Source organism: Eschrichtius robustus, chromosome 17 (genome assembly GCF_028021215.1).
Source record: "Eschrichtius robustus isolate mEscRob2 chromosome 17, mEscRob2.pri, whole genome shotgun sequence".
NCBI classification, from domain to species: Eukaryota; Metazoa; Chordata; class Mammalia; order Artiodactyla; family Eschrichtiidae; genus Eschrichtius; species Eschrichtius robustus.
The window spans coordinates 70,894,890-70,907,932 of NC_090840.1; the positions used below are offsets into that span (position 1 = coordinate 70,894,890).

The window sequence follows — 13,043 nt, forward strand, 5'->3', positions numbered from 1 at the left end:
AGCCGCCACTAAGTTTCCTGTATATTGTTCCAAAAACATACTATGCACATAGGCTTATATGTATATATCCTTTTTTGTGTGGTTTTATTCTTACGCAGATGGTGTATCCAGCTCATACTTTGGTTTTTTAACTTAATATATTATACGTTGAGACTATTCCATATCTCTTTATGTAGAGTTGCCTCATTCTTTTTGCCTAGATGTAAATTGTGTATTTCTAACCTTTTAGTGCCTTGGTTTCTTCATCTCTAAGATAGGGCATAGTTTTGAACAACTCTTAACATTAAGAGGATTAAGTGAAATTGTATATATAAAGTAGCTAGTAGTATAGTCTGGCACTTAGTAAGCGTTCAGTAAACGTTTACACTTCTTATTCACACAGCTGATAGTGTAGGAAAAGAATTACATAAAAAAATGGGATTACTAAAGTATTTCTAAAAAGAAACCTTTGATCCTTAACAGTCCTTGGATGATTGGAAATATGGGTAGCACTAAATCAGAAAATGACATGAGCCAGAGCTGTAAAGTAGATAGCCTATCCTGATGTATACATTGTGGTTCTTCACAGTGCCTTCATTTTGACCACTTGAGTTTTGTCTTATAACTCTCTGTTGGGAATAATTTAGGTTTTGGGTGCAATTAGGTGGTGTTAGGGTTAGAGGACACAGGGACACCCAAATCCTGCAGAGAGTCAATACCTTCTGTCCACCTGGGTTTGGATAGCATGGTAACTTGCAGTTCTTGCTTCTCTGCTTTAGACCAGCCACCTGCTGCCTAAGATGCATCAGAAACACACCCTTGGCAGGCTTCCCCATTCTGAAGCAGTGCCGGCCCCCCTGCCTTTCTACCAAATCCATGACTCTAGCACTTCTCTGCCTCAGTAATGCTGAGAGGTCCATGGGGATGAAATTACTCTTTGTAGGATTTATGATCTGCCATAAGAGTCCACTCTGTGTAGACAGCATTGCATATGACCTTACTTTGGGAGTTTTAGGAAAACTTGCTATGGAGTTGGTAAAATGAATCAAAAGCTGAATTCAGTCCCTAAGTTGGAGGTCTCTTTTCAGTTAGATATTTGCATTAAACTTTCTTGTTTTGTAAAATTATGTCACTGAGAAAAGTCTGTTTTGTTTATTTTAGTTCCTCCTCTTGAAGGTTTTGTAATGAATCGAGTGCAAGGTGATTATTTTGAAACTCTCCTCTATAAGATATTTGTTTCAATAGATGAGCACACTAATGTTGCAGAGGTAAGTATGACAGCATCTTGTGAAAGAACTTAACCTCAAGATTATAAAATAAGTTTGTGTGCAGTAGATAAAATTATTTAATGATAAAATATTTTCAAAATCTGCCCATGGTTAGATCTTGGACCATTAATATACTTAAGTTCACTATTCTTAAGTTACTTCCTGCATATGTATATTAAATTTTTTTTAGTTAATAGCTTATGAATGGGTTAAATAACTTTATATGACTTTATAATAAAAGCATTGTAGACAATTGACTGATCTAGAAATTTTTTTATTTTGAATGAGACAAAATTAAAGGCTAAGTAATTCAGTTGTTGTGGTCACTGCCTGGATTTGTACTCCTCTAAGTGTCTTAGAGATATGGAAAGAAAGAAATTCTGATTACAAAATTTATTCAGACTCAGTTATTAATAATTTAAATTTTTCTGATTATGGTTAAATTGTCTATTACAAGTGTGTAATATGCTTATGATTCTTAGAATGTAAAATATTTTTAAAATTTTATTTTCCAGCTTGCAAATGTTCTTGAGATAGACCTATCCCTGGTTAAGGTATGTAATTTTTATACTCTTTTCACTTGTGATAGGAATACTGAATGGATTATAGATTTTTGTCTTGATGCTGAGAAACGGAAGCAGTGAGATTCCTATTAGCTGTCAGAGGAAGTGTGCACAGTCGGGGTGCTTACAGAGATAGAGAAGAGCAAAGTAAGAACCCTGAACCAGTATTCCATCCCAGGGAGTGAAAGCTGTACTCACACATCTGTGCCCAGCAGGAAGCAGCCTGACCGGTGTCTTGTAGTGAAGTCACAGTATCTTGTAATGAAGTCAGATAAAGCAACAACTTCCGCTTCTTTGGGGGTGGATCTAGGGAGGCCCTGGCCAGACAGTTGGGAGCATTCCCTCTCCTACATATGTGAAGACCTTAGGGGAAGACCAGGCCTACTGAAAATTTTTTCTTCTAGTTATGGGATGAAAATGTTTGAGGCTCACTGTAAGCATAGTCCATAACGATTTTTTCTCTACAAACATTCTGAAGTCTAGTTTATTTCAAATGTTCATTTCCTTTATGTTCCTTTCAGAATGCTGTGTCCATGTACTGCCGATTGGGGTTTGCCCATAAGAAGGGACAAGTAATAAATTTGGATCAACTTCATTCATCGTGGAAGAGTGTTCCATCCGTAAACAAATTAAAGTAACTCATTTATTTAGTAGGAGAGTTTCTTTTTGAAAAAAACATTGTTTTACATACAAAAATTTTACTTATTCAACCTGTCAACTGAGGTGAACCATATTAGTGGTTGTTAATCTTGTGTGTGTGGTAATCTTTTTTAGAATCTGATGAAAACTAAAATGCTTTCCCCAGAGAAAGGCTCATACAATATTTTACATATAATTTTTAAATGTTCTCAAATTTCCTGAAGCCTATCCATGGGTTTAGTTAAGAACCTTTTCTGTGTGTGCAGAGTATTTTGGGACTGTGTCTCAATTTTGGGCTTGAATGTAAGAGTGGATTTAGGTGGATGTTCATAATTTAAGTACTGACTTCAGTAGCTGTTTTTATATATGATCATTTATATGATTTTTAAAAAGTGAATGTATTCTTCATTAATAGGAGTACTTTAGATCCGCAAAAGATGCTCCTATCATGGGATGGCGGGGAAAGTAGGAGTCCTGTACAAGAAGCTTCATCGGCTACTGACACTGATACAAATAGTCAAGAAGATCCAGGTTAGCAGTAACTCAGTTTGAGTCTGTCTGTAGATAAGCCATGTGTCTGCACATACACTCATAAAGCAAACTCTCCGGGCTTACAGTTATTTTGTAGTTTGTTCTGGATTTCAGTCATTCAAAAGTAGTCTTTGAGTACTTACCCATATGTTGGGCCTTGTGGTAGATCTTAGGGGTATAAAACTGACAAGAATATGGTAGTTTCCTTCTAAAAACTAAGTCTGGAGAGTATAACCATAAAAACCACAGTGTGAGAAGCATTATGGTGCTTGTGGAGAGCAAAGAGAAAGAGCCCTCTTTCTGCCTAGAGAGGTTTAGGAGCCTTCATGGAGAAGATGATTTTTGGGCTGAGAATGAATAAGAGCATGCCAGCTGGCGAGTGCAGGAAGGCCAGTGCTTGGGCTAAGCACAGAGGGAGGCAAAGCATAGTGGATGAGGGGGCTGCACATGGTTTTGTGTTGGGAGGGGAGAGGGGCACACAACATGGGCTTCTACTCCTACCCTAAGTAGCTCTGTTACCTGAGCCATGTGACTTGTCTGTAGAGGTTAGGCTAGGTAGTCTTATTGATCTGACAGTGATCAAGTCTTGGTTTATTATTGGTTTTCAAAAAATTTACTACAAAAGTGAGTGCCTTTAAAAACAAATTTTTTTTTTTGACTTTAACTTTTTTTATCTGTATGTTGGAGATAGGTAGGATTGGGACCTCTTATGACTACAGTGTTGCCTATATTATGTACTTTCTGATTATTAAATAAAGCTGAAATGAAATACTTTCTCATTCCAAATGATAAGCAAAGAACAGTTTTCATTTACTTGATTTTTAAACTATGATTTTTTTTTTCCCCCAACAGACACAGCCAGTATAAGCAGTTTGAGTTTGTCTACAGGATATACAAAGCGTATTGCATTCCTGTTTGACTCAACTCTTACTGCCTTTTTAATGATGGGAAACCTTTCACCAGTAAGTCAGATTCTTGTTTAAATATGAAAATGTTTAAAATAAAGACTAGGTATAAAATAATTCAGTGCTTTTATATCTTTTTTTAAGTACTAGATTTTTTCCGGAAAATGCAACTGCCTTTGTTTTATATTCCTTAGAGGAATGTCGGAACTTTTTAGTGAGGGCTACTTTTGTAATTAGAAAAATAAGCTCCTCACCCACCCTTAAGTTTAAATGTATTGGAAAGCATAATATAAATCTAAGATGCTTAGCATTCAAAGGGAAAACTACAACTTATTAATAATAGGCTCAAATAAGGTACATTTAGTTTTGTTTTTGTTTCTTTAATGCAGAACTTGAAAAGCCATGCAGTCACAATGTTCGAAGTTGGCAAACTCTCAGATGAGTCTCTGGACAGCTTTCTTATAGAACTAGAAAAGGTAAATCTAGATAGCTTATTATGGGATGTCAAGGCATTTGGAATCTTTTCTTGCTTGATAAAACATCAGTTATTGATTATGTAGATTTTTCGTATATCCTTGTTCACTCCTACCTCATTCGTGCTTTAATACCGTGGCAGTCATTTAGGCTTAAACATATTGAGCGGATGAATGAATTTTGTGATTTAAAAACAGTGATTTGTCTACCTCATCTAAGCTGTTAGCATAATTTGATATAATGAAGAAATGGGGTACAGAAATCTTAAGTCTATGTGTAATTTTTTAAATTGCACTTTTCTAAAGTAGCCTTTAACTTTTTTTTTCAATATGACTCTAAGATCTATTCTTAAGCAATTTTATTTGAAGTTTTTGTTCCACTTAAATCTGGAACAGTGTCCCTGGGTATCATATTTATGTCCACTCTCACTACCCCTTTTAGCATCTTGAAGACTTCAGCCATATTTGTTCTTAACCATCTTTTTCCTCATGAGTACAGCCTAGTTTTCCTTAGCTCTAAATCTTGATTGCCCTTTTGGTGTTTTTCATTCCCTGGATATTTTATTCTGTCCTCTGCACTTCGTTATGCAAACAGTTTGTGTGCCTAATCTATTCTTTGACTAATAATTTTGGTAACTTTTGTGCTTGAGTGATGAACTCGTGTATGTTTAGATAATTTTTTATGATTTTGTACTTCCTTTACATCTCAGAAAAAAAAAAGACTTACCATAACATTTTTTTCCACTCCTCCTTCTCCACAGGATTTTTACTTTTTTAGTGCCTGAGATAATCCTTGTTATTAATTTGTCTCTTTAACTTTTATCTTTATATTTTTATTATTTCCTCAATACTTTTAATATCTTGTTTAACCCTATTTCTTATTGTGTATCATCTTTTGCCAGTAAATTTTTTATATTTAGCACATTTTAACATGTTTTCCTGATTTTTAGTTTTCTCACCTCAACTAGTGTTTTATCATGTATAGCAAATTGGAAGATCCCTTTTACACTTTATATATCTGTATTCTTTTTTAGCACGTAGTCATTCTTGGGAAAGCCCTTTAGTCTGAAGTTTAGTTTTTAAAAATAGTTTCTTAGCTATTTTTTAAGCTTCATCTTGATTAAACTTAATCAGTTGATCTTACTAATTTCATGCAAATCTAATTTAGTTATTTCCCCCTGTAGACCTTTCCTTCTGTTTTCTGTGTTGTTTCTGGAATGTGTATGTTTTTACATATTAAACAGGTGACTGACTCAGTGTCAGAAGAGCATACATGTAAACCCAGTGAAGGCAGGAGTTTTGTCCACCACTCTCTCCTTACATCCTAGAGAGGTCATAGCACATAATAGGGACTCAGTGAATCCTTGTTGAGTGATTTTAAGCTGTATGTTCAGCAATGTTGAACAGCTATGTTGAATCACGTACTCCATTGTTCCTTGCAAAATTGTGAACAGGGTGATAAGATAGTGGCATAATTGGTGACCATGGATTGGAGTACTTTTCTGGATAAAACAGAATATATAGATCTTAGAGTTTTTAAAGCACCTTATTTGAATCATATATGGAACATACAACGTATAATGGTACAATTTAGCATTATTTGGTTGCTGAAGTTGTTGGTTTTACCTGCTGGGATAATTTCTGTCATCTTCAAAGGTATAGTCACATGGAAGCCCAACCACGATTGGGGTTAATATTTGTTTCAAAATCGCCTGGGCAAATTTTTGATTTACTGATTTTAAATATCTTAATATCTCTACTGTATGGTTATATACTAGAATGAATGGCATGAGAGTGGTTTTTGTTGCAAAATTTGTTTTCTCTTGGTTTAGGTTCAGAGCACTGGTGAAGGAGAAGCACAGAGATACTTTGATCATGCACTCACTCTGAGAAACACAATATTGTTTCTGCGTCATAATAAAGATCTAGTTGCGCAAACTGCACAGCCAGACCAACCCAATTATGGTATGATAAAAATACTTGATTTTGAAGACATGATCCTGTGGAACTTCTTTCTAAGAAATTAAACAGGTCATGCTCACTTATTTAATCATCACTTATTTAGAACATTTTGTGTAGATAGCACATTGAATTTATAACTGTTGGCTTGTTCTGTGAATTTCTTTACTCGTCAGCTGTTCCTTATCTTACTTTACTGTTCCTCCTCTTTTATGTGCCACTGACTTTTGTAGTATCTAAATTTGTTTAGTTACCTACAAAAAGAGTTGGAGTGTTAATTTGTTTAAGTAGCTGGATGGGATATAGAATAGGCATCTGTTTTGAGAGATGGACAAATTCCAAAATTTATTTAGGAAGCATGAAATATCAAGAATGAAAGATTCGTTATATAAAGATAATAAACAGGGTCTTCCTATTCAAATGCTGCTATAATATTTACTAAAGTATTTTACTTTAAAGAATAAAAAAGGGAACAGATAACCTCATTTCAAAGAGTTAAGGAAAGAAATGGAAGCGGTTTTAATCTATTGATGAACTCTAATGTGGCTCTTGCCCTAGTGTGCTCTGTCAGTTTTGTGATAGAAAGGGGTTTCTGAACTTTAGTTGAACTGATGGTATTAGCTTCTAAATTGTGGAATGACACGCAGGAATGTGTGTTTTTAAAAAGATGCAACAGCTTGGGCACCAGTGTAAGAGCATTACACTGTGAATGTAATTACATTGTGAAGTCTTTGGACATTTCACAGGAGTTGCATTTTGGGACACTGTGAATTCTTAGCACCAGTATCACATTTAATTTCACTCATTCTTTCATTTACCTAAAAGTTCTATTTTCTGGCCAAGAACCATCATTTTCTTAGTCATATCCATTTTCGTTCTACTGCTTTCATCAGCATCTGGCTTTCTTTTCGGCTCAATTAAAAAAAATTTAGGGCAGAATCACTTGTCACTTCACAAGAGTTGTTGCAGAGGAGAGGACAAAGATGCTGGGTAGTTTAGCTGAGTGAGGCTAGACACACTTAGTACCTAGTGACTCACTTCTTCAGCCTTGGGGTGTCTGGTTCAGAGTTGTGCTTTAGCAGTATTACAGATGCTTCCATGCTGGAGCTCTTTCTGAGGTTGTTCATAAACATTTGAAACTGAGAATATCAGATCACCAGACACCAAGAGTCTAAAGCACTTATTGATAAGCATTTGTTGATAGTAACCATTTTTTGGTTACCAAATATTAGATCATGTGACCTAACAGTGAGTGGCACAGTCTTAAATATGTCTCTGGATGTACAAATCCTGGAATTTCTGGGACTTTTTAGTGACTTATAGAGATAATGGGTTAGAATATTTGAACTATTCTGTTATAGCCATCTTTTACTGCCCATCATAGAATCCAAGAATGTTAGTGCTAGTGACCAGCCAGGGGTAACTCAATTTATAGGTAAAGAAATTGAAGCTTATCTTGGTTAAATCTCCGGCCCATTTAGTCATTAAAGCCCATATAATTAGTAAATGGAAAAGCTGGGGCTTGAATCCATGTCTCTTGAATTTTTTTCCTTTGCTCTGTTCCTTACATCATCTTCTCTTGAACACTAAGGTTTTTATTGATTTATTCATCAACAATTCATTGTTTAATAGGTTGGGCTAAACTTTGTTTTTCACCATGAATAGTCTGTGTATCATCAACTAAGTTAAATGGTAAACCTAAACCTATTCTGTGTGAAAGTAAAGTATAATTCTAACCTTTAAGGTATATTTAATAGTTGACTATTTCTGGAGCTTAGAATAATTGATGTGGCTCCAAAGTTAAAATGTGATTAACTCCTCCCTCCCCATGAGACCAAATGGGCAATTGTTTATGAAGTTTCATTCTTTTAACCAGACTTTCTTAACTGGGGCTCCTCATTAGAACCACAGAACACAGAAGATGATTTAAGTGACTATTTCTCAATTTTTCTTATAATGGTATATAACTAGTACCATTCTAGATTCATAGAAAAGAAAGTCATTATTCCAGATAAAGAATAACTTCTTAGGGCATTAGGGCTTAATACTCTCCATGTTGAGAAAGGTAACTTTCTGTAGGTGCCAGGAGTGATAACTTAATCTTACTCCTTTTTAAACAAGAAATTCTATAGTATTGGTGTTCAAGCATCTTTTTTTTTTTTTTAATTTCACTTATTTACTTATGGCTGTGTTGGGTCTTTGTTTCTGTGCGAGGGCTTTCTCTAGTTGTGGCGAGCGGGGGCCACTCTTCATCGCGGCGCGCGGGCCTCTCACCATCGCGGCCTCTCCCATTGCGGAGCACAGGCTCCAGATGCGCAGGCTCAGCAATTGTGGCTCACGGGCCCAGTTGCTCCGCGGCATGTGGGATCTTCCCAGACCAGGGCTCGAACCCGTGTCCCCTGCATTGGCAGGCAGACTCTCAACCACTGTGCCACCAGGGAAGCCCTCATCTTTTTTTGAGTAGCAAGAATTTTTTTTTTTATGTCACTAGTAATTTGTAGTTTGAGTGTATCATGTAGTACTTGGTACTCACTGTAAAGCAAAAAGCCTTCTGATACTGTCATAGAAGCAAACCTCTGATATGTGTGAAAAAGACTAGTTTCGTAGTAATCTTTTGGTTTTAGACAGCATGAGGCACTGCTTAAAAAACAGAAACAATGTGTGGTCTAACTCGTTTTCATTTTTATAAGCATAATTTTTTTTTCCAGGTATCTTTGTCTTTAAAAAGATATCTTTTCCCTAGGATCAGTACAAGTGAGACCTTAAAGCCACTGTTTGTAATTTGGCAGTCTAGTACTATGAAATGTTTAGAAATTAAACCTCATTTGTAGAAAAGCTATCACAGTTGTAAAAACTTTGTTCTAACTACCATCAACCCTTTAGACTTCCTTCCATATCCTAGTATTCATTAAATATTTTCTATACTTGGCATTGACAATGTTGAATTTTACCTGAAGCTTCTCACCCTTTTTGTGTTTCAGAAAAGGGCTTACTGCAAGGACCCATCCTTTCTCATACAACTTAGCTAAGATCACAGGCACTCCCCTTGTTTATCTGTGAGAGGCCAGACACAGACAGACCCTCCAAATTCCCTTTATCTTTTTAGAGAGCAGTAGGACTGGTATTTTCCAGAGGGATTAAGAATGGGAACAGTTAAAATCAGTTGCATGCTAAGTGAGTTCATGCTTTATGGACTAGTTTAGGTGCATGTTTCTAAATGAGGAATTCTTGCCCCTCTGGTCAATTCAGAACTTGGCTGCAAAGTTTTTATGGAGATTGAAAATTGGGGGAGGGAAGGATACTGCTTTCCCATGGCACTTAGGCTTTCGTAAGATGCCACTGCCATGATGGAGAGGAAGTAAGATAAAGCAAACATATTTTTAAAGTATAAGGTTAGCCTGAAGAAACACCAGTAGACAGTTATCTTTCTGGACCAGAGAATAAAGACTTATAGCTTTAAGTCTTAGAGAGTCTTATTGGTCTCCTAGGAAATAAAGTGCTTTTTAATAGAGATAGTCTACCTTATTAAAAAAATTTAAATCTCAAGGCAGTTATTAGTGTTTCATCTTAGACTCTTTTTTTTCACATTGTCAGTCTTTCATTCTGTGTATATGGTTGATCATAATTCAGGTTTTCCTCTGGATCTCTTGCGCTGTGAAAGCCTTCTTGGGTTGGACCCTGCAACTTGCAGCAGAGTTCTAAACAAAAATTACACACTGCTTGTTTCCATGGCTCCTCTCACCAACGAAATCCGGCCTGTCAGCAGCTGCACCCCTCAGGTAAAGACTCACTGGGAAGCTCGCTCTGCCGCCATTTCATCCTTCCTCATGGCGACTTGAAGGAGAGGTTTATCAGTCTTACTGTATTAATTCTCAATTTGTAGATAACCAGATATTAAAATCATCAACTCAGAAAGCAGTTTTGTATTTTTTGCTGTTGTAAGATGTTATGTTCAGTTTGTGAGGTATAATTGGTACATTTTATATATGTATTATCTAGTGACTAGTGACACATTCAATTAAAATTTTCTTCCTGAATGCAGGATTTTAAAGAAAATGTTTTTGGCTGGTCTGAGAAGGAAACCTGGATTACCTTGAAGGATAAGATAAACTTAATTAGGAAAAATGAAATATTTTGGAAGTGGGGCTGTGATGTTAAATAAGCTGAAAAGAAAAGATTATGCTTGAAAGCTAGAACTCTAGTTATCTTTAAAATCGTGAAAATGACTTCTGGTCTTTCAGTTTTTAAAAATAGATCAGTTGCGTTTGTATACTTAGCAAGGCCATCGTGACATGTACCGTTTTCAAAGAGTGAGGTTTGTGCTCTATTCTTCAGTGCTGCATCCTTCCTGGTTCCCTAGATGTGCTAGGTTTAATGGTGTAGAAGAAAGGAAGGGATTCTTGTACCAGGATGATTTTGTTGCCTGTGCTGATCTAGCTGCCTCTGCACCCACTCCCCCCTTACCCCAGTTTTGTCCTCTGTTCAGCAGGAATGATTGTAGATTTGCAGCCCCCCCAACACACACACACGCGCTCACACACTCACACACACACGTACACACACACACACACACACACTTCTGTTCTTTAACACAGCCTCTGGTCATAGCAGGAATCCATGAACTGAATGAATGGATGAATGGTAAGATGGATGGAAGGATAGATAGTCCCTTTTGAGAAAAATTATTAATGATTGTAATAACTAACACTTTGATATAGAGCTTGTTATGTGCTGCCAGGTACTATTTTAAACCTTTAACAATGTCCTTAAGAGATAAGTATTTTGTTGCCATGTTACAGATGAGCAAAATGAGGCACAAGAGTGCTTCAGTAACCTTAGGTGATAGGGCTGAGGGGGTGAAGCCAAGATTCAGAATTAGGCCATCTACTCCAGAGTCCATTCTCTTAATTACAGTGATAAGACCTGCTTTCTCAATTCCAGTGTAAGTTTGAAACTGTTTGAATGGATCCTTTAAAATTTATCTTCATAAGGATAATAGCAGTTAACACTTACATGAGGCATTAGCTTTAAGAATATACTTGGTCATTTGTGAAATTTGGCTTCAGATAAGTATTTACAACTTTATCTTACCTGTTTTATGATTTTAGCATATTGGACCAGCTATCCCAGAAGTCAGTTCTGTCTGGTTTAAACTGTACATTTACCATATCACCAGGCAAGGACCACCATCTCTTTTGCTGTCCAAAGGTACAAGACTTCGAAAACTGCCAGATATATTCCAGGTATGTTGATTGAGGTTTTTTTAAAAATCATTTTTAAGGAGGATAGAAACTGGTAAGCAGTATTATAGATAACTTTCTTAAATTTTTTGTTTGTTTGTTTCTAAATGCCATGCTGTGTTTTATTCATTTCTTTCCCATAGGGTTATGATCGATTACTAATAACTTCTTGGGGTCATGATCCTGGGGTTGTTCCTACATCAAATGTGCTCACGATGTTGAACGATGCCCTAACACATTCGGCGGTTTTGATTCAGGTACAGTTACCTTATTTGAAACAGTCAGTTTTGGATTTTTATTTTAAAGATCATAATTTGTCTAGCTTTCTGCTGAGTCGCAATCAGACATCAGTAATTTGACATTTGTAAAACTGAAATGTAAGGAAACAGAGATCTGCGTTTTAGTCCTGGCCTTTGTCTAGCAGCTTGGAAGTGGTGGAAACAGCATAGGCTTTGAAGTTAGACCGAACTTTGAGTTTCAGCCTAATCTTTTGCTACCTGTGTGGCCCTATTTTTTTTTTAATAGTAGCCTTGAAATAGAGATGCAGTTCACATACCTTATTCCCCAATTGAATTCTGTGATTCAGTGGTTTTAGTGTATTCACAGATGTCTACAGCCAGCACCACAATCAATTTTACAACATTTTCCTGGACCTTTAGTTCTCACTCCCCTATTCCACTTTCACCCCCCCGGCCCCCCCCCCCCCCATCTCTAACAACACTAATGTACTTGCTGCCTCCCTAGAATGCCTATTTGGGGCATTTCAGATACATGGAATCATATAATATGTAGTCTTTTGTGACTGGCTTCTTTCCTGTTGTCAAGGTTCATCATGTAGCATGAGTACTGCATTCCTTTTTATGGCCAAATAATATATCCCCTTGTATGATGAAACGCATTTTGTTTATCCGTTCATCAGTTGATGGACATTTGGATTGCTTCTACCTTTTGGCTATTATGAATAATAATAATCACTGTTATAAACATTTATGTACAGGTTTTTGTGTGGACATGTTGTCATTTCTTTTGAGTATATCCCTAGGAGTGGAAATGCTGAGTCATATGGTAACTCTGTTTAACTATTTAAGGAACTGCACCCTTTTACAGTCCCTCCAGCACTTGGTATTATCTGATTTTTTTATTATAGCCACCCCAGCAGGTGTGAAGTGGTGTGTAACATTTTAGAGATACTTCTCTTATACTTAGTTTCCCATCTGCAAAATGGACATGGTAATATCTACTGTGTAACAACAAAAAATAATAGTGACAGCTAATGCCAAGGTAAGCATTTTTAGCCTTAGGATTGTTGAGAGAATGAAATGAGAAGGTGTGTATGAAGTGTGTAGCACACTTTCTGGTATGTAATAGGTTCTTTGTAAAGAGTTCATTAATTCATTGAACTAACAATTGTACTTGCCATATTCTGTACTAATTAGTGTGCATATACAAATAAGATGTGGTCCCTGTCTTCAAGAAACTTAAAGTC

General features: G+C 36.3%; 1 protein-coding gene across 1 annotated transcript in view; it reads left to right on the plus strand.

Annotated features, from left to right (window-relative positions):
- FAM91A1 (family with sequence similarity 91 member A1) overlaps window positions 1-13,043 on the plus strand; it is a 42,566-nt gene that overhangs the window by 14,467 nt on the left and 15,056 nt on the right. Inside the window, exons 9-18 of the mRNA XM_068525636.1 lie at window positions 1,141-1,247; window positions 1,763-1,801; window positions 2,332-2,444; window positions 2,865-2,980; window positions 3,833-3,942; window positions 4,275-4,361; window positions 6,191-6,323; window positions 9,948-10,096; window positions 11,426-11,560; window positions 11,701-11,814. Coding sequence (XP_068381737.1) covers window positions 1,141-1,247; window positions 1,763-1,801; window positions 2,332-2,444; window positions 2,865-2,980; window positions 3,833-3,942; window positions 4,275-4,361; window positions 6,191-6,323; window positions 9,948-10,096; window positions 11,426-11,560; window positions 11,701-11,814 — 1,103 coding nt within the window. The remainder of the gene's footprint in view (window positions 1-1,140; window positions 1,248-1,762; window positions 1,802-2,331; window positions 2,445-2,864; window positions 2,981-3,832; window positions 3,943-4,274; window positions 4,362-6,190; window positions 6,324-9,947; window positions 10,097-11,425; window positions 11,561-11,700; window positions 11,815-13,043) is intronic.